The 21,067-nt window shown below is 37.3% G+C and overlaps 3 protein-coding genes across 5 annotated transcripts; all 3 read right to left on the bottom strand.

Moving 5' to 3' along the window:
• Positions 1-499: 499 nt before the first annotated feature.
• LOC112177600 lies at positions 500-1,648 on the bottom strand. The gene is made up of 2 exons (XM_040511369.1): positions 1,348-1,648; positions 500-1,235 (listed from the first exon to the last, which is right to left on the bottom strand). The coding sequence occupies exons 1-2, from the start codon at positions 1,646-1,648 to the stop codon at positions 1,054-1,056; spliced, it is 483 nt and encodes a 160-aa protein (XP_040367303.1). The 3' UTR covers positions 500-1,053.
• A 1,736-nt stretch (positions 1,649-3,384) lies between these two features.
• Positions 3,385-9,216, bottom strand: LOC112179884 (COP9 signalosome complex subunit 7). 3 transcript variants are annotated; one of them, XM_024318376.2, is made up of 9 exons: positions 8,831-9,216; positions 7,810-7,885; positions 7,118-7,206; positions 5,670-5,759; positions 5,465-5,509; positions 5,294-5,364; positions 4,865-5,006; positions 4,152-4,194; positions 3,385-3,671 (listed from the first exon to the last, which is right to left on the bottom strand). In XM_024318376.2, exons 1-8 carry the CDS (start codon positions 8,987-8,989, stop codon positions 4,186-4,188), a joined length of 681 nt encoding a protein of 226 aa, XP_024174144.1. In that variant the 5' UTR covers positions 8,990-9,216; the 3' UTR covers positions 3,385-3,671; positions 4,152-4,185. The 3 variants fall into 3 exon arrangements, with proteins under 3 accessions (XP_024174144.1, XP_040366639.1, XP_024174143.1); XM_040510705.1 differs by having other exon boundaries at positions 4,152-4,240; positions 5,715-5,759; positions 8,831-9,215; XM_024318375.2 differs by having other exon boundaries at positions 4,152-4,240; positions 8,831-9,210.
• Positions 9,217-15,035: 5,819 nt separating this feature from the next.
• LOC112175342 (ubiquitin carboxyl-terminal hydrolase 3) lies at positions 15,036-19,572 on the bottom strand. Its single transcript, XM_024313014.2, has 9 exons — positions 19,415-19,572; positions 18,478-18,609; positions 18,279-18,317; positions 17,990-18,095; positions 16,621-16,679; positions 16,412-16,486; positions 16,251-16,299; positions 16,092-16,168; positions 15,036-15,393 (listed from the first exon to the last, which is right to left on the bottom strand). The coding sequence occupies exons 1-9, from the start codon at positions 19,487-19,489 to the stop codon at positions 15,295-15,297; spliced, it is 711 nt and encodes a 236-aa protein (XP_024168782.1). The 5' UTR covers positions 19,490-19,572; the 3' UTR covers positions 15,036-15,294.
• Positions 19,573-21,067: the final 1,495 nt, after the last annotated feature.

Here is a 21,067-nt window from a genome sequence, read left to right on the forward strand (position 1 = left end):
TAATGGTAAATTGCAGTTTTGGATGCCTTAACGATCATCAAATTGGCTGAAAATTTGCAGAAGTGATCTATACATTATGACCTAAAAACTGAACGGTTAAGATGTGAAAATATGATCGAAAAGTTGGTATAATGCCTATCGTTATAAAAGACCAAAAAAATGGATCCCTCACTAGAAGGGCCCTGTATATATATTATCTCAAGAGAAAAATGCACCATCAGTGCCTCAACTCTTGTGCACCGGCTAAGTTGATACCCAGACTTTCAGTGCTACTAATGTGATACTTGAACTCATATTTCGCTATCGATGAGGTACTTCAGTCAGATTTCATTGACGGCTCCGTTAGACGTGTGATGTGGCAAGCATGTGGGCCCCCAAAATGCAATGAATTGACCCCTAGATTTTTTTTTTTTTTTTACAATTTTCTCTCTCCTCCTCCTCTTCTTCTTCTTCCTTTGTTCTTGTTGCTGCGATCTCAATCTTCCCAGAAAGCTTTACGTTTTTTTTTTTAGTTCAAGAATCAACTTTCATTAGTCCATAACAGAATTATAGTATATATAATGTTTACATCAACCCCAAGACTGATTACATGGGTTTTAGAGGAAGAATAGCCTGGAAAAAGTCTGATGCACACATAAAACATTACAATCATTTTAAATCAACCGTAATGCAATGGTACATAACTAATTGGGGATAAAAATTGAATCAATCAAGTTCCCCTTTCCAGGGCACATTTGAGGGTACAAGCTTTCGCTGCACCAACTGGACTGGACATATTCGTGGGAATTGAAACATCTTTTGATCATTGAGGAAGAACTGGAGGAGCAATTGTGTGGGTGTTGTATAATTTGCAGTGGTTGCATTTCTGACCAATAATGTGGAAGTAAACTTCGGTTGTGTCATTGCAGTCATTGCACAGGATCCAAACCTTGTTATTCCGGTAATCCTCTGGCATAACAGTGGCTTCAATCTCTTCATCTATTTTCTTCTAGGTTCTAGACATGTCAATCACTGACTTGGAGCATATTGGACAACAATATTTGTCCCGCTTTATCATTTCGTTGTAACATTCACAATGCATTGTGTGCCCACATCTCCTTCTGTAATGCTTGCAACAGTAACCCATCTTCCCAAAACTGGGATGTTCGTTGTGGCCTCTCTGTCAACTTTGATCCAACCCTTCACTCTCTCGCCCAGCAGTTCTGCACAGCACAACTCAACATCAACACCACCATCTGTATCATCAACATTGCCATCAAAACACCGCATTCCAACCTCACCAATAGTTTGGCCTATGAATGAAGAGAGAAGTGAGATTCCGGAAATCATGAGAAACGCAATACCCACCATTGAAAATGCTTGGACTGCTTGAGCTACGCTCTAAGCTTTGGAACACCATTTTTCCCGATGAGTTCATTCTTGGGCTGCTCGAGCTCCGTCCCACCCTCGCCCCTTGATCCACCACCGCTCTCTGCTCGATTTCCTGAATCTTGACTGCCGTTTTGGCCCGCGCAGTCTTGCGGTGGAGGGAGAACATTGGGTTCAGGTTCGGATTCGGGTTCGGGTTTGGTTTTATGGTCATTGTGCTCGTGCCCTGAGGACGAGGATGAGAGCAAGAGGCGCGAGGAGATGTAGATGGAAACGCCATACCCATAGAAATTGCAATTGGAAACCCTAGGTTTATTTGCTTGTTTCTTGATTTTGGGGGCAGGCTGAATTTTCTTTCTGGGAAGTTTGAGATCGCAGCAACAAGAACAAAGGAAGAAGAAGAAGAAGAAGAAGAAGAGGAGGAGAGAGGAAACTGTAAAAAAAAAATCTATGGTCATTTTAGTCATTTCATGGTATTTTTGGGGCCCACGTGTTTGCCACGTCACACGTCTAACGGAGCCGTTAGCGAAATCTGATGGAAGTACCTCATCGATAACGAAATATGAGTTCAGGTATCACATTGGTAGCATTGAGAGTCTGGGTATCAATTTAGCCGGTGCACAAGAATTGAGGCACTGATGGTGCATTTTTCTCTTATCTCAATCATTATTTGAATTTCAACTACAACTCGAATCTCGACGAGAAAGAAAGAAAATCAGTCAAACAATAAATACAAATTGACGTTGAAGGAGAATGATCCATGTTCAAAGTTCAAAGATGCTTAGCTTTAGCAACTAGGAGGAGCTAAGCCTAGAGCTAAGCAGTCGCAGAGAGACAAAGCAGCAGCAAGAAGAAGAAGACGACGAAGTGGCATGGGTCACGTCAACCTTATACAAAAGCACGTGTGGAGAGCAAAGCATGGAGACAATAGTGCGGTCATGCAAGCAACAATTTCTACTTCATTCTTTGGACTTTCAAAATTTGGACCTTGACTACTGTTCAATTTTGACCTATCTACAATTTTCAAAGTTATAGACATGCAGGTTGATAGGAATAGGAGCGGATAGATCTGCATGCCGAAGACTCTTCTAAACTAGTAGTAATCAATGCTGGAATAGGAGCGGATAGATCTGCATGCCGAAGACTCTTCTAAACTAGTAGTAATCAATGCTGGAATAGGAGACTAGTAATCAATGCCTCTTCATCTTCTTCATCGTCGTCTTCTTTCTTCCAGTCCTTCACATACCTCCAAATCTACTCGCATGGTTTAATGGTTTGGTTTGTAGCGAAATCCATGTTCATATTTTGTCCCTTTATAGCTTCTTCTAGTTTAATTAGAGATATGTCTGGGGCTCCAGCAACATCAAATCTGTTTAGAAATGGCTTCCGAAAGGCCTAAAAAGCGTTTTACAAAATTTTAAGGGCTACTAAAACTCCCCAAAAAACAATCAAGGGGTCTTGTTTGCTCATCTACAAAGTTCCCCAGGCACTTGACGTCCAAAATTTAATGTCTAAGATTCACCCACATCCAAATGTTGGAGACGATACGATGACGACTATAGAAGCATGACCATCTGGGATGTATAGGGTATAGCCATCTCGGCCAAAACCACAACATTTTGTACATAGTCGTGCAAACCACTGATTTTCTAGTGTGAAATACAAATCAAGAGTACATCAGTGCACTTGTATTCTACTTTTGGGGATGTTTAACCCTACATCAGCCCTTCATGACGGATTGTATATTTCACATGTGAAATTCACTGCAATCCCCACCTGTTCTTAGCAATTCCAACAACAGAAGATGACTACAGTAAAAAAAAAAAGATGTTTTGGATGACCCTCATAAATTCTGAAAAAAAAAAATTGGCACCCCTGTTTCACACTCTCACAACAACCCCCCCCCCCCCCTCCCCGCGAATGAGCAATCAGTAGTTTTCCGACAGACATGTCCACGGAGGAGGTTGTGGTTTGTAAAAAAGGGGTACCAATTTTACTCCCCATTTGAAAAACCAATTATCACAACTCAGCAAGGTACCAAGTCAAGACGCATTAGTTATAGTATATAAAATTTATAGATACACGGGATGCTTTGCAATGCTATACCATCATCCTACCATGTACTATGCATTGTGCTAAAAGAAAACTTCACCTCCTCTCCAATGGTTCAATTGAAACATTAACAAAATCATACTCGAGAGATTTATCATATGATTGCAATTTGCCATGAAAAATAAAATCTGACAGCCATCCAAAAGATATTGAAGGATTCCTTGCAGTTTCAATATCTTGGCGACCTTCTCCTGCAAGAACAAACTTAAATGAGACAACGGGAATGATGAATTACATAAATGTACTATATGCCAGTCTAGACCAAATAGAGGAACAATATTGTCAATCTGCAAGCAACACACGAGCCTTCAGGGAATCAGAAGTTGAATAATCCATTATGTGGTTCTTCCATATAGTGCAGATGCACTAATAGACCAAAATCATGTAATACAGGCACAAACCATAGATGATATTGCTCTATTGTCATTCAGACCACTAGGCGATACCATACACTCCCGCCTGAGTGGGTCATTAATAGAAAACATACATGCCTCAATTGCCATTAATTACTTCAGTCCAATAGTCCATGTTCCGGAGGTTCAGGGAAGAAAAGTTTCACAGGTGGTGGTTCATCACAATTAGTATATAGGTTGTCTTGGTATTAACTTGATTGCCAACATAGAAAAAAGAAGGGGTGAAGATTTAATTAAACACAGAGATTTGAATTATACCTCTTCATTCGGGTTCGATCTTCTTCATAGTCCATTAATCCAGCTGGTTCACCAAACATAAAGTCTTCAACACGATATTCACGAGGCAACTGTTAACATGTAAGTGAAACAACTTAACAATATCAGTATCACAAGCGAGATAATTATCCCCTTATCTCTCTCATGATCAGTTTTCTGGGTGAAATTACTATAGCCTTTCAACTATATTTGGAACCAGAAGTGGAATAAGCAAAAGGCTAGCCTAGAAGTTCTTTTTTTGAGTGATGTAAACATTTTTTTTTTTTTTATAGTTTTAATTTATGAGAAACATAACTTTAACTACACAAAAATAGACCAAGTATCCACTAATCAAACATAAAGAAATTGCCAAACAACTGAGGACATCAAGTAACCAATACAAGAACAACACATCAAAAGGACATATCCAATGATCTAAACTCCAGCAGCCGGCCAAGGGCGAATATCTGACAAAAAAGGAACACTCCCTACACTCTGAATATAAAGACCCTAAATGTGCGGGAACTCCCTAAGCATTTGAAATAAATCTTTTATGTCTAGTTAACAAATCTTTTGAAACAGATGTAAATAGTAAAACTGAAAAGTACAATCTGCGAATGTATGATAAAGTTCAATTGCTTCCCCCTTTATCTTGTAAAAGTGTGTAGTTTGGCAAGTTCAAGCTGTCTGATTTTGATAAACTAGATTCAACTTACCCTGTTGTGACTAAGAGACTTCTTCACTTCTTCTACTCTGTCCTTGACTTCCTTTTGGTGTGTTGCATTCAACTCACACTTCTTATCTGCCCATTTGATCTTCTCCTCAATTGTGAGAAGTACATTGTCGGTAGTGGCTAACCTGATTATTGCAAGTAATTACTGTAAGAAATCATCTACCCTCAAAATTTCTTAGCAAAATGATAAAGAAGATGTAAATTACAAAAAATAAAGGACACTGTCTTTAAAATCATACGTTTTGTAAGCAGTTAGAATCAAGAAAAGGCACCATTTGGAATAGAAAAAGCCCAACAACCCAAGTTTCATCAATACATAAGCATTGAGAGAGAGAGAGAGAGAGAGATGCAGGACAGTTTTTTGGAAGATTGAATCTAAGACATAGGACTAATGACTAAATAGGATACAAACCAATCCGTTAAGGTCTCTATTATATTCCCAAGCTGTCCAGGTTTCAGATCCCTCCCAGCTGCAAACTGAACCTGCAAATAAAATGATTGTCAAGATTATGGATTTGGGTTGAAAACATGTGACCAGGAAATTATAATGAAAGGGAAAATATAATCAAGCAACATATTCAACCTCAACAGATCTTTTCAAATGATCCAACTTCCCTTTGATTATGCCCTATAAATAAAACACAAATATTAGGATTGTCAGTTTAGGATCATCTTAAATTTAGATTATACAAGCTCTAGCAAATATCAACTCTTTTATTTACTGGTTCTAAGAAAATCACCTCGTAGATACCAAATATTATATAAGAAACTGAATAAGGGGCACATACCATATACATGCATTCATTGATAAGAAAGTCTTCAAGTTCACGTACATTTGAAAGATCAAGTTGCTCAAGGAGTTGATCATAGGATAGAACCTGGCAAAGAGAGAGAAATTAAAAACTAAAGGTCCACAAATCCAGTTTTATATCTCATGATACATCAATTATCGTCGACAGTTTAGGAAAAAAAATATAGAGGTAGATACCACACTACAAGTGAAAGAGTTGGAATATGAAAGATGATGGCTCAGATCCTATGATCTGTTTGAGAATATTGATAACCCAACAAATTTCTTGATTGGATGCTCAAGAGGGACATAGAGCAGACCCATTTGACGCATTTTATTAAAAACAAAGTCCAAATAGTGAGGAAGACTAGCTACAAGCATGATGGACAAAATGTTCACCACAATCGGTCTTTACAATTGACAAAGGTACCATTCCATTAAACGACAAGAATTAAATTTAAAGAGACATCCTTTTAAATAGCTTCAACAAAAATTACCCTTCAGAAGCTAAAACCATCTTAAAATGAATGCACATTCTCCACCTTATGTTTAAAAAAGAGATAACCGTCCACCAGAGTAGCAATTCACAGTCCCTGGGTCACACCCACACTACTTTAAATAAATGCCTTGAGTTTTGAAGAAAAATTGATTTTAATTTAACTCAATTCCAAATATTATCAGAAGCATTGGCAACAACTTATTTTAGCCGAAAAAAAAAGAGTTACTTCTATACCCAAATCAACCCAAAAAACAAGTGGGGAAATAGGACCATATTATAAATGCTTTTCCTTCTCTTCATTAAGACGACTCTTGGTCACAGGTTACCATACTTCCCATAATTTTCTTTCTGTCCTCTTTGCACATAAAGTAAAACTCCCAGAAAACCCTGAGGATTTTTTATTTTCCACACAAGGGGCTAGTACAAGGGTTAGGGTTACCCTAAGGCCTCCTCCTTTGGATGCCACAGGTGTTCATTTATATTTGTCTCTAGTTGCTTTTCATACTAAAGAGAGACATACATTGGCATTGGGGACTCACAACTTCCACTCATTTGTGTAGCACACATAAAAATAAACTTGACAGGAGGCAGTAGCTCCAATTTGAGCTACCCTTATCCTTTTTCTCTTTCGATTTCTCTTTTCCGGACTCTCAATCTTTCACTTATCTTTTCTAACTAAAAAATTTAAAAATTCAATTAGAACGAAAACTGCAACACAGGCTTTTTGCCACCACAGTCTAAACCAAATCCATATAGGGCAGCCCGCCAGTCCCTACAAATTCTGGATATAGCAAAATCACAGGGCCTTTTCGGCTGCTTTATGTGTGAAATAATTTGATCATGCAAAACCACATACTGACATGTATTTCAGATTGCAACTATGAAAAGAGAAGTTCAATGATATTAGGGTACAATAAAATAGTACTTGGTCTTAAAATAAGGTATACCTTGTTCGCCTCAGCTAGAGACAGCACAGTAAGTTGCTTCAGCTTGTTGATTTGATCTGGGACTAGTGGTGGAAGAAGGCTAGCATTACCTGCGGTTCATTATTTCAGTAAAAGTCCTGAACAGATATATGCACAGCGAGGAAGTGAAATTGCAAAGTGCCACAGACAACATCATTATCCAATGAACTATCCACTAAACATGACAGATATGCATACCAAAGAGATCCTCATATAGTTAAATAGTCTAATGGTGGCGGTAAGAGAAATAGACCTGACAGTGTCACACTAATAGATTTGGAACAGTCCACTCAATTAACAATTTAAGCTGCCTTACGGAAAACAAGTATGCAAATGAAAGTTAAACTGTTCAATTGCTGCTGATGTAGAAAAGAAAGAAGTCCGGAAGATTCATAGTAATATTGTCAACATGGTGTTTCGGAACTAGTAACATATAGAAAATAGCTATATATGCAGCTCTTGTTTGCAAATATAGGTATAACAAGAGGACCAGCAGATCTGTAAAAGATCATGATGATAACAACCTAGGAAACAGCAGAACCTCTAACTTATGAAGAAAAAGCATGATAGTACCCGAAAATTGAAGAATGAATAAAGAACAACGAACAATGAACAAAACGGAATAACTTCCTCATCCAGATGGTGGAGGAGAGCTTGGAAGAATAGTTGCTTACTTTTATAATCGCTCCATGTACCATGAGCAAAGAGGCGAAGCATATCAATGTATACAGCATATTCGGTTCCTTGAAGCTGCATTCAAATTAATTTATTAGAATAGCACCAGCCCAGCACGGTCAAAAATCTAATATTGTCATGTAAGCACAAATAGAAGAAAAAGATAAGGAAACAGTGATTCCTTAGTCAAGTCAAGAATCATCCAATGGAATTTAATTGAGTTAACTAAAACAGAAAATGAAATGGGGCGCCGCTTTGCCCCTCTTTTCCCCTTTTGCAGTTCAAGACTTCACATAAACAAACATTTAATAACTAGCCCAAAAAAGAAAACAATTAAAGTTCGATTACATACTTAACAATCTTTATAATTGACGAACAACGGGTAGCTACACTAGGATAGATAAACTCAGCTTATCAAAGTTAGTTTCCACAAAATTGCAGTTGTGACGTGGTATTTACTAAAAAGTTATCTGCTTTGCACTCTTTTTAGGGTATCCGTACTTCGTCAAACTCACATTATAAAAACCTGATCAATAATCAACAGTATCATTCAGTGCATAAAACAAACGAAACGGCTGGCAAAGCGAAAGAAAAAACCTCTAAAGGCCCATAGATATAACGAAACTCATAACAAATTTGATATTCAAAACCACTTTTTGAATCATACACTAGGTAATCAAACCCAAATTGACAACATACCCACCAAGTACATTAAACCAAAACACAATCTTGACACGAAAACTAGCACAATTCCAAAGCTTCTAAATTGCATCATAGGCTAACCAGGAACTCAAATTGTATCAGGCATAAACCCAACAAACACTACAATTAGCAAAAATAAAGCGACAACAGAAAATGTAAAAAATTCCCAGATACTAGAGAGCACAGAATCCACAGCAATTAAGCAAAAAGCATGAATCTTTCACAAACCCAAAACTGCACCAGGCAAAAGAATCACATATACACCAAAACCCACCAAGAAAATCAACCTGGAAATTCAGGAATGCGGGTAAAACTGACCTGGAGGACATTGGGGACGGCCAGAATCTCAGAGAAAGCGAAGAGGGAATTGTGAGAGGTGAGTTGGACGATGAGGCTGACGAGAGAAGAGCCTTGGAGAGTAGAGGCTTGCTTCACAAAGTGATCGATCAGCTGGGCTTGTTTCTGCTCTATCTCCATTGAGGAAGACAAAAAAAAAAAAGCAAAAAAAAAACAACAACAGGGTTTTGGGAGAAAGAATCAAACAGATTCAGAGTAAGAAAAAGAGACCAACTTGAAGGGTTTTAGGCGGAGAGAATTTTGGGTGGTGCTGCTATTATATATGTTCGTATTTCAATTCTGGCCTGTGTAGGGTTCTTGTTTCTTTTGTTCGCTGACGTCAGCCGGGTTTGGGTTTTGGGTTCGGGTGGGGAATGATTATTATGGACGTTTTAAAGTTGACATTGGAAGTTGCAAATGTGAGATTGTATTCGATCACCTCCTGCTTCTAGTGGTTTTGGTGGGCAGATTAGAAACTTTGAAGAAGAAAAAAATCCGCACTTTGATCCATTTTTGAGATCTAAATTTATGATTTTTTACGATGTTAGTTTTAGTTATAACTGATTTTAAAAATTAGTAATTTATATGTCACTTTATAAAAAAAAAATTGAATCTTTATTTCAAATAAAATAAAATTGAATCTTACTATCTTAGTACATGGAAAAGATGGAGACAATTTCACAAAAAAAAAAAGGGGGGAGGTGGGGATGAATAGAAGGTTAAAATCTAAACGTAACTGTTTTTTATTTTTATTTTTTTTGTTACAAAAACGAGTCAAACATAACAGTTTTTCTTATAACCATTAAAAACCAATAAAGTATTACTTAAATACAGACCCAAAATAAATGAGTTTGGAAAAGTCGGGGGTTAATTCTGAAGCCTTAATACAGTAAATTTCTACTTTAATTAGCTCAAGAGCAACAATGACAGATACATCGACCACAGTCTTGTTCACCAAAGAGATAGTTTTATGAGATTCTGTGGTACAAGTAGATCTCAGTTATATGTATAAATTAAAAATTAAAAATTATAACAACTTAAAAAAGCAACACACACAAAGGGTTACTCAAATCCTAACCTCATTCCTTGGATGTCCTATGAAAATTAGAATAACTTGTTGCTAAGCTCTGATGTTGCCCGGATCGTACAAATGTGGAAAACTATTCCAGTGTGATCACTTGAAAACTCTTTACCTTGAGCGGTTATTGTGATATACTGCCCTCAAATAGGTCTCCCAACATACAAATTGCAGTTTTCAAGTATCATCTTAGCATTACCAAAGATAAATAGATATGTATTGAAAAACAAAAAAAGATATGTATTGACATTTTAACTAAACATGTACTCATGTATGTAATCTTTTGTGTTTGGATTTGCCTTGCCTCTAACAAAGCTGTATTTTTTGTAAAGCTCTTGCAAGTCAAAAATCTCCTTGATTGATCATCTTATGAAGTGAGGTCTTTCCTTCTCCTTTCTAGGAATACATCTCTTTCTTTTTGTCTTCTCGAGGAAACAGTATTGTTAATAAAAGTGCTTGGATGAAAAATAAAAACAAGTAGAAGATTAAAGTAACACTGTTATACTTACATAAACATCTGGACATTCTTTTGTTTTTCATCAATTTCCTCTTCTTTAGCTTCTACTTCTTTCCTATTTTGACTTAATGTCTTTATGATTTCTCTATTGCTTGTAAGGTTCCAATATTGGTACTAGGTGGCGAGGTTGCCAGTTTGGCAATTGAATCTGCCTTTGTATTTTGTGCTCCCGGTATCAGGTCGATCTTGTAGGAGGCGAGACATTGTTTGAGCAAGATTGTGGTAAGAGATTGGTAGTGTGACAAGTGAGGTTCCTTTGCTTGAAAACCGCCACCAACCTGGTTCACAACGAGTTGCAAATCACTGAAGATGTGCAAATTTTTTACGCCTAGCAAATACTTTAGGCGACAACAATGAGGCGTGTTGTTTAATTAATAGCCTTTCCAAAAAGATCATTAAGGATTATAATAATCTATTTTGCTTATCTTTATGCTAACCTAGATAAGCACTACAAAAGGCCTTGGAACAAATGGAAGGTAAATCTAAGGCAAAAACAAAAATCTTAGTTCAAACTAAATGTTCGGATGAATTACAATGACAAAGAACGGATGAGTTTCAAGAGGAAAATATTAATCCTCTTAATTGTAATCCAATTTCACGGTTTTCACCAACATATGTCCCGATCTTCACTCTTGAGTGAATTCATTTAGGAGAATTATTGAAATTGAGTGATGTGTTAATTTTGCAGAGCTGCAAGAGTAAATGCGCTATTTGTTGGGGGAGACCAGCTCTTCACCAAGGACGCTGAGGATGGAGCGAGCCTCACCCTGCGCGGTGTGCCCGGTGTGGAGGTCACTGGTCAAGTGGAGGCTGACTTGGAGTCGGCCTGGAAGAGGATCAAGGAGGGAAAGAAGAAAGATGCAATAACGCTTCTGATTGTTGACTTGGACAGCCTCTTCTACCGGAGTCGTGACAAGACTGAGATTAAAAACGATCGTCAAAACCAAATGAAATTGCTCACATAAAAAGTCTAGAAAAACAAAAAAAGCTTAGTTCAAACTAAATGTTCGGATGAATTACAATGACAAAGAACGAATGAGTTTCAAGAAGAAAACAATTAGTCCTCTTAATTGTTTGTATTGCTTTTCCACAACTCCTTTTTCACAGTTAAGGAGGTTTTCATTTTGTCTGACGCTAAAAAGTGAAAATTCATAAACAGAAGAGAATGATGTAAAGCCCGGCCGACCCCCCAAAATGGTATTCTTGAAATTCTGAAAGAAACAGTTTCTCATCGTATGAAGCTTGTGTTGAGAAATTTGGCTGCTTTTCAACAATGCTATTACTATAGCAATGATATATCTTATTATATTGAGCTCATAGATTGTTTTGTCAATACTCCAAAATATAGAGTTGCTCGTTGAGTCGGGAATTGCTTCAAATACTTTAGGCGACAACAATGAGGCGTGTTGTTTGATTAATAGCCTTTCCAAATGGATTGTTAAGGATTATAATAACTTCTATTTTGTTTCTCTTTATGCTAACCTAGAGAAGCACTGCAAAAGGTCTTGGAACAAATGGAAGGCAAAAACAAAAAATCTTAGTTCAAACTAAATGTTCAGATGAACTACAATGACGAAAACAGATGAGTTTCAAGAGGAAAACATTAATCCTCTTAATTGTAATCCAATTTCACGGTTTTCACCAACATACTTCTATAAGAATGATCATCAAAATCAATCGAAATTGCTCATATAGAAAGTCTAAAAACAAAAAGCAAAAAATCTTTGTTCAAACTAAATTTTCGGATGAATTACAATGACAAAGAACGGATGAGTTTCAAGAGGATGTTTGATTGGTATCCACTCATCTATTGTGCTACATTAAAAAAAATAAAAATAAAAATAAAAACTTCAGTGTATCAAAAGGTCTTAAGTGTTGTGGATTTATTTTGCCTTAAGCCCCCGAATTCTCAAGGCTAACCATGTGTCAATTCGATAATCACACAATAGATTTCAACAATTGAAACCGTTGATTTTTTAGATTCACTTTTGATAAATGGCTCCACAAACTTTCAGTCATGTTGGTAACTGTTTGGTCATCCAATATAATTAAATGGTTAAGTGGAAATAGGTAACATTCTAGACAAATACAGTACGTCAAATATAACTAAAATCGTAGAAATAATTCTGACATGATCCTCCAACACGAATTAATTTCTGAGCCTAAAAAGTTTTTGAGGAAAGGTGTGATCTCGATTAAAAAAAAATTATAGAAATAAATAATGAAATAGTTAAATGGTTTCCAATATAAAATGAACTTTTGCATCAATCTTAATAGTGAGTGAGTGACCTATAAAGTGGGTGCGGTAGGCGTTGATCCCCATGCTTTATATTTTAAGTAGGAATGTCCTTAAAAGTTAATGGAGAAAGCTTGTAAATGGGACATGGATTTCTTCGACTATTCTCACAAAGATCGAGGCAGCTGAGGGAAATAAGACAAGTTGTTGTTGCATAGACTGAAGTTCGGCCTCCACTGATCACACATCATATTTGCAACTCTTGCCTCTATCAACCTATTAAGTGCAGTCATTTTTGTAATAGAACAACGTTCTTTCTCTTCTCTTCTATTTCAATGACTCCAAAACCTGTTATAATCTTTTAGCAGAAGTGGGTCCCCATTAAGTGCTGCTATTGATAATGCAGCAGTTGTAACCATGCCAGCTCCAAAAGATATTTAATTTCAGACAAAGATAACGAAGGAAAAGAGTGGCATACATAGGTGTCAACAACCAAACGCTTCCCAATTTTTACACTTCCATGCAACACCTTGCTGAAGATAACCATGAAACATGTGAGATGCCCTCCATCCTCACGTGCGCCTTAGTCTTATCACCCCAACAAGCTCATCAAACCAGAAGAACAACCAAGTTTCTTAATTGATAATGGCTCAAAACCCTGAAACCTGAAACGCAACAAAACCTCCCTTACCAAGTGGCTAAGGCTTCCACTGCATTAACCTTTGGTGGGTCTCTCTCAGTCCTCTCGGGGGCTAACTCTCACTGCAGCCATCATTGGCTTGACACCACTGACACCACTGCTGGTGATCTTCAGCCCGGTTTTGGTTGCAGCTGCTGTTGTGATGGTTCTGCTGCCTACCGGCCTTTTCTCGTAAGGAGGGCTTCGGGCTATGGCAGCGTTTGTGTTTTACTGGCTGCACAGTTACTTGGCAGGAAAACACCCAGTTTGTGCTGACATGCTTGATCAGGTGGCTACAAAGTTGGCGAGTGGGGCTACAGGCATCAAGCACCGAGCAACGCAGTCCGGTCAGCACCTCCTAAATGATTCACAACTTGACGCTTAAGGTTCTCCATCGATGACCTCTATACCACTCTGAGATGACAAAATAATCTAATGTACTAGGTACCACCACAACCATGTAATAGCAAACTAATTTCCAATCTATGCACTCATTGTTTATCATTGCAATACACACATCTGCAATGCCTCATACCAAACCAATTCATTTCCCACCAGCGCCTAGTCAGGGGGTTGATCTGGAATAACTTGCTTAGGATGGCATTAAAACCCACGGGTATGCTGCTGGTAAAAATTTGTTAACGGGTAATACCCATAGTTTATGGGTATGGGTATGAGTATGGATAATTATAAAATACCCGTATAAAAATGGATATTTAGATATGGGTATGGGTAATTACAATTTTATATGGATATTTGGGTAAAATTTGAGAGGATGGTCCTAAGGGCGATCCGTGAGGATCTGACCGTTGGATCTTCATGTAATTTTGAGAGGATGATTTTCAGGGTGATCCGTGAGGATCCGACCGTTGGATTATCGTATACTTGTGAAAAGAGAATTCAAAAGGCGATCCGTGAGGATCCGACCGTTGGATCATCGTATAATTGTGAAAAAACTATTCAAAAGGCGATCTGTGAGGACGGTTCATTTACGAACCGAATTTTATTATTGTACATTTAATCACCAAGTTGTGAAAATTGTTTTACGGAAATAAATATTTGTTTTAAACGTATTGCTTCCTCGTGACTAAACTAACAATTTCTTTCTTAAACACCGTCTCAAGTATTTGAATTACTCAATTGATTATTTGAAAATATCCCTAGATGGGGAATGGGGGAGCTTAAATAGTGAGTATTTTACAAAAAAAAAAAAAAACCTTGTCCATATTAAAAACGGGTAAATGGGTGGGTATGGGTTTACCCGTTTAGAAATAGGTCGGGTATTTACCCATACCAGCAAATTATTTGATGAGTATTACCCACAAATTATTATTTGACAGATATTACCCAATGGATATGAATGCCAACTCCAGGCTTGCTAGAGGCCTGAAATTGTTCTTGTCTGCATAACTAGAAAAGAAATCTTAAAGTAATGAAGAATGGGGGTCACCTCGGGACTGTCATATAGGGAATTGTATCGACGTCCTTATTGTGCTGGATGTAACGCAGAAATTTATCAAAACAATTCTCTGGGTTGTCAGGTCTTGCTTTTGGTTTGGTGAAAGTAGTAAACATCATGTAGCTGATAAACAGCATATGCAGTAGTTGAGATGCACTTCATGCCGTCTCCACATGAGCATAATTGCTTTTGCATTGGTTACAAAATTCCAACCCATCCATCAAACACAAACATTGCTTTCGAACAGGAAAAATTTAACATAGCATTCAGTTTAGCAACATATGGGGTTACTCCATCCATATATACTCCCAACTCATCAATGCCATACGAGTATGGTTACAGTGATTCAGGATTGTTTACCATGGACTAAATCCAGGCAGCTTATGCTAAAAGACGAAGCTAGCAAACGTTAACTGGGGAAAGGATAGTTCAGTATGAAAATGCCTACATTGAAATTTCAACCATTTTTGAGGGAACTTAAGAAAATCCCCCAGATTTCTTCGAAATGGCAATGACGTTGAAGTTGAGAGACTCGGGATTTTTCTGGATCATGCCCTGTATGACTTTAGCTGCATCCTGTTATTCATAAAAGGTTTATATGGTTATAAAATATTCAGATGGGTCGATGACAAAGTGTGTCGAGGAAAACACACTAAATGAAGAGGTGAAAACTGTGCATAAAGACTTGGAAACAATAATTTAGGATATATGAATTCAAGAAATGCTGTGTCTAAGAAAACTCCCCAAGATGCAAGCATTATCAAGTTAGATTGCTTGATTGAATTTTCCACAACACATGGATATGAAAGCAGGGGAACAGAAAATATGCTCCTCCTAGCAGATTTGACACTCCAAGACAAAGGCCAATTCTCAGCACCATTAACTCTAACTGACCCTGCCATAAAGAGCTACCGCCTGTGGCTTCAGACTGGCAGCACTATTGACTCAAACATTTCTTCTAGACTTGCACTCATAATCAAAGCATAATCTCCCTAAACTTTAGCATAATTGATTTGTTTTGTTTTCAAATTAAGTAGATATATGGTACAATGAATCCAAGGAAAGAGGAGGATAAACCGGATAACAGATTAAACTAGACTTAAAATTAGAAACGATCTAACTGTTCAATTCTGTAGCTTCATTTTGAAACAATTGGACCTTAACTTTTTCATCTATCTTCTTCTTGCTCTTTCCTTGATCTTTATATAGGTTTTGCCATTTTGGTTTTATTCCTCTTATTTTTAAATCAAAGTGCGCGATGACTTTTCTTATACCTGTAATAGAGTGGTTGGTGAAGACGGGCCGTGAGAGATCGGACCTGACTTCCTCCCATCAAGCTCATATAGTTCCCCTACATGTCACAATACTTCTTTTTTCAAGATGGACAAAAAAAAAAAAAAAAAAAATAGAGAAAGAGAGAGAGAGATCTGTACCGTCCACACATGCATAGCTGATAAAGTGAGTGTCAACCTCATCTGTAGCCTGAAAGGAAAATAGGTGCATGGCATGAGGAGCAGAAGCCACCTATACCCAACAAAAAAGAAAGAAAGAAAAAGAGAGAGAGAGAAATAGATTGCTACTTAAAATATATAACCTCTGTGTCACCAGCAGTAGCTGCTACTGAATGAGCAACTTCCATTTCATTGTCATTTTCAAGGAATGCTGCACGCTACATAGCAGGACAAATAGATTATATAGGTATCACAAATGGATGATAATGTTAGGCAAGAACAATATCACTACGGCTATATATCAACCAGTCAAACTGAAAGGACTGAAAAGATGATAGGGAGAGTATAGAACCTCCAATGGATCCATGCTTGCAGTACTTTTGAAAAATCTATCCAAGAATGACCCGTCAACTGGAACAAGACAAAAATGCAGAAAAAAAGACAAATCAACTACTGTCATGAAATCTAAAGGAAATGGAGCAACAATCCAGAAAAAGATTAAAACACTGATTTGGCTCTGCCAGGGAAACATATTCTCAATAAACAGACATACTTCAGAAAAATATAGCGGTTAATCAAGGCAACAGTACCGGTGTCTAGAACTGCCTAGTTTCAGGACATTGTTGGTGTCTGGTCCTGCCTCTTTTTCCTCCCCAAGTGTTATTCTAGGCAAAAATTAGTATCTACAACTACCTAGGTTCTGGACATTGTTGGTATCTAGAACTGCCTCTTTTTCCTCCCCAAGTGCTATTCTAGGCAAAAATTAGTATCTACAACTACCTAGGTTCTGGGCAGTGTTGGTATATAGAGCTGCCTAGTTTCAGGAAAGGGCGTAATGAACTAGCTACTGCTCAGCTAGAAAGCTTCCACTTTGGACCATTGGCCCAAACATAATAAGCCCTATTTGGGTCTAAATTGAAATGTCCATGCTAGTACAAGTACTAGTACTAGCTATATACTAACACTAACACTAATATAATAAAAAAATTGGGTAACATAATCCTATCATTGAGTCTTGAGAATCTTAATGTTCCTTGGGCTATTTCTAGGATCGAACGGTCTGTTTTCCCTTAATATCACCTGTACCTTCTCCTTTCTTGTCGTTCTACAGTCTTTCTCTCAATTTGTTCTCTAAAAGTACAATATTCCTAAATCTCTATCATACCATGCACACCAGAGTCATAGCAACACCCACAATAAATTGTTATCAGAGCAAAATTCCTCTCCATTGTTGTACTTCAAATGCGTGGTTACAAATGCTGAACATTCATCTAAAGTTTAAGCTTTGTTTCAACTCAAGATAATGAAGGCAATAAGAAGACACTCATTGAGTTAGTTTTCAAAAGCGCACACAAGAAAGTATGCTTAGACCAAATGTGAATAGAAATGGGGAATGCTGATTCATCATCTTCAGCCCCCATGAAGGAGGAACCAAGATTATTTAAAGGATTAAAAGGTGTGAAATTGGAATTTCCTGATTTCTATGGGGATAGCAACCCTGGTGTCTTCCTCAATTTCAAGTGCAGGAATCCAAAAGAAGTTAACATTTCCAAGGCAGACGGACACTCAAAAAAATATGAGAAACCTTACAATCTATTATTCACTACAGTGATCAAATTACTTGTGTGCAATGAATACACTCCAATGATGGACAATACATATCTACCATGCATAATTATAATAGGAACTCATCAATAACAAGAAAATTCTGAAACACTCACCAAGTTTGATCTCTGAAGTGATGTTTCCAACAGCATGCAGAAGTCCAATAGTTCCACAAGCATTGCCCACGGTTTGTTTCATAAAATAAACATTATCTTTGGTTTCCTACAACAAGAATTGTATGAAAAAGAAAATCATATAACTCCAAAACCAAACACTGTACTTTGCTATCACAAATTAGTAACTCATGAGAAACACTGGAAATGTCAAAGTACACAAAAAGTATGCAAGAAAAACCACCTGGATATGTGTGTGTGCGGGCATCAAATTAAATTTCCTCGCACTTACCTGTTTTTCATTTAACTGCATCATTCTCTCTTCTTCAGTCTGAAAAGAATTCAAACTTTCCTCAAATCAGGAGACAAGTATACTTTCAAAATGTGTAACAAAACAAAGGACTGAAAAGAGCTTAACTTGAATAATGATAGCCATCCACAAAGTTAAGAATTGAAAATATAAAAAGAAAAACCGGAGGAAGTTACAAAACCTTGGGGGTTAAAGGATAAAGAAACAGCACAGCAAGTACAGGCTTTGGAACCATTTCTAAGAGTTCTCCATCCAAACCGTAAACGTCATAGCATTCTGCCTCATCCTCTTGAAGACCCAATCCCCAAAGGAACTGCGATTAGAAAATAAAAGAAACATATATTAAAAGTTCCCTTCTGAAATTCAATTTGGTTATTATGTCTATCAAAAATTGCACACTGTGATGCACACTTCTTGATAGAAAGTGGTTGTTTTCTTGAAGATGCAATCTTTGAAAAATCACCAATCTAATTTACAAAAAAGCATACTAAAGTTATGATAAAGAAGAGTATAGTAACGAAAATAATGAACTCATATTAGCCAAAGTGGAAGAGAGAAGGAAACAGCAGAGAGATTCGACACAGTGCTCACGGAACCTCGGTACTGCATCATCACTTTCTCAAGAATCCGATCATTTAACAATTAAGCGACTGTACTCAATTTCTGGAACTAAAACTCTATCCTAATAGGCCGAACACTTTCTCCCTTCACTTCATAGCTCATACAAATCAATATCATCCACTAAACTTACATAAACCATCTGATTTAAGTTTCTGTCATAGAAAAATGTCAAGTATTAGTTCAATTCCAAAGGTCAGAGCTAAAGCTTTCCTATCATCTCTGTTGCCATCTATTCAAGTTCAAATTCCTACTCAACAAGCCTTTTAACTAATCCGAATCACCGAAACTATTTCAGCACAAACTCGAACAGAATTCATCTAATCCAAAAGAAACAGAACACTCAAATTTCTACATCAAATTCAAACAAAACCCTAGCTATTCGTTTTTGGGTATACAAAAGTTTCAATCTTTTTCAGGATTTCTGCAGAAACAAACAAACAAACAATCATAGCATATAATCAAGAGAATAGGAGATAATCAGGGATTGATTTCAATACCTGGTTCATAACATCGGGATTAGCTTCAAGAGGAAGCCATCTCTTAGCGGCCTGGGTTCTGTAGGGAGAAGCCATCTCAGGGATTTGATATTGTTCTGCTGCCTTTTCCTTTTCGTGTGTTGAGGGAATTCTGAGACTTCTTTTGTTGCTGTGGACTGTGGTTTATATATATATAGGTTTTGGGTAGTGGGCATCTACTTTCAACTAGTGCGAGTGACGCTGTTTCAAGGCCCATAGCTAAGCGTCACTCACATCTTTTTCCTTCATCTATTTTCTTTTTCTTGGGAAAATTACAGAAATGTATTTATCATTATCTTTCATGTAGTTATCCAACTCTTATAGTTTGAGGACAATACAAAGCTATAGTTTTCTTCCATCTGGTGGGTATTTCATCACTAAAGAACATGTCTACTATATTCCGATGGCTCTATAGGGACATCTCGTCTCGAATAACGTTCATTTTTTTACTAATAACTACATTAATTCAATTCGGTAGCCATGCAATTACATCAACAACCTCGGTAGGAAGAAAGACTTCACAGGCTCGATGGTACCAAACTTCCAACCAAGCCGGTTGTACCGACCATAACTTAATCCGGTCATGGACTCTCAACCGAGGGCTCATATCGGCCACGCATCTGACATGTTGACAGGTACTTTCTTCCACAAATGCATGTGTGCTAGCCTTGCCTGTGTTATATCTGAACCGATGAAGGGAATATTCCCCATGACATGCCCTATCCAAGGACTCCACATCAAGTAAAGGGTATTTGCGGCCTCCAAGCAAACTCCTATATATACCGCATTCTTTTACCATTTGGGTAAGTCAAGCTTCTCTCACTGTATCCGCTTTTACGTTCTCATCACTTCGTGATTAACTTGAGCGTCAAACAGTTATTAGTCGGTACACACCGACCCTCTTTTGACCATTTTTATCTATCTTGAAGATACTAAAGTGGATCCAATCGAACTTCTATAGATCTCACCGAGAATCCCATAAACAAAGTCTATAATACTCATGTCCACTGATTTTGTTTAGGTAGAAGGTTCTAAGTTCAACTCAAATGTTTTAGTTGTAATTTATTCAATTCTTTAAACTCTTAACGATTTACCGCCAAAAAAAAGAAAAAAGAAAAAGAGGGTCCATAATTCTTCTCTTGGGAGTGTTATGGTGTTATTTGGTCATTTTTCAATGGATAGCATCTTTGATTTGTGGAGTCCCCAAGACGCTTCTACATAACTAAGAAGTCTTGATAACCTATTAACACTGGAAAACTGGACTTGGGCTCCATTTGGTTCGTGAGTAAGAGGCAACTTTGATGATTTATAGCTGCCACTTGGGCTTAATTGTTTTACCCGTCCATTGCATTCTCTTGAATCTTGATCCTGTTAAAGATGTTCTTGCTTCAATCTCTTTCATGTTTGCAAGTAGCTAAAGAAATTGTTCCCCTTTCAAAAAAAAGAAGAAGAAATTGTTCTTGTTCTAGACAGATGGACTCATTTTTAATTAGATGTATCATCATCATCTTTGTAAATACAAATGATCACATAATAAACAGAAGAAGAATGCTATCTAGCCTCTGAAAATATGATTCTTACGTTGTTTTACATTCTCGGTCCAATTTCAATCCGAGTCACTTTGCTTCAAAGAAG

Source organism: Rosa chinensis, chromosome 7, assembly GCF_002994745.2.
Source record: "Rosa chinensis cultivar Old Blush chromosome 7, RchiOBHm-V2, whole genome shotgun sequence".
NCBI lineage: Eukaryota > Viridiplantae > Streptophyta > Magnoliopsida > Rosales > Rosaceae > Rosa > Rosa chinensis.

What these genes read in the sequence shown, in the direction of transcription:
- LOC112177600 (XM_040511369.1), bottom strand. Translation starts at nt 1,648, where the DNA reads ATGGCGTTTCCATCTACATCTCCTCGCGCCTCTTGCTCTCATCCTCGT. An exon ending in CAGTCCAAGCATTTTCAATG is followed by an intron (nt 1,236 to 1,347) that starts GTGGGTATTGCG and finishes TTGATGATACAG; the next exon opens with ATGGTGGTGTTGATGTTGAG.
- LOC112179884 (XM_024318375.2), bottom strand. Translation starts at nt 8,989, where the DNA reads ATGGAGATAGAGCAGAAACAAGCCCAGCTGATCGATCACTTTGTGAAG. An exon ending in CTCTAGCTGAGGCGAACAAG is followed by an intron (nt 5,760 to 7,117) that starts GTATACCTTATT and finishes TCTCTTTGCCAG; the next exon opens with GTTCTATCCTATGATCAACT. An exon ending in AGTCTCTTAGTCACAACAGG is followed by an intron (nt 4,241 to 4,864) that starts GTAAGTTGAATC and finishes ACATGTTAACAG; the next exon opens with TTGCCTCGTGAATATCGTGT.
- LOC112175342 (XM_024313014.2), bottom strand. Translation starts at nt 19,489, where the DNA reads ATGGCTTCTCCCTACAGAACCCAGGCCGCTAAGAGATGGCTTCCTCTT. An exon ending in ATCCCGATGTTATGAACCAG is followed by an intron (nt 18,610 to 19,414) that starts GTATTGAAATCA and finishes TTCTAATCGCAG; the next exon opens with TTCCTTTGGGGATTGGGTCT. An exon ending in CACCAACCACTCTATTACAG is followed by an intron (nt 15,394 to 16,091) that starts GTATAAGAAAAG and finishes TATGAATAACAG; the next exon opens with GATGCAGCTAAAGTCATACA.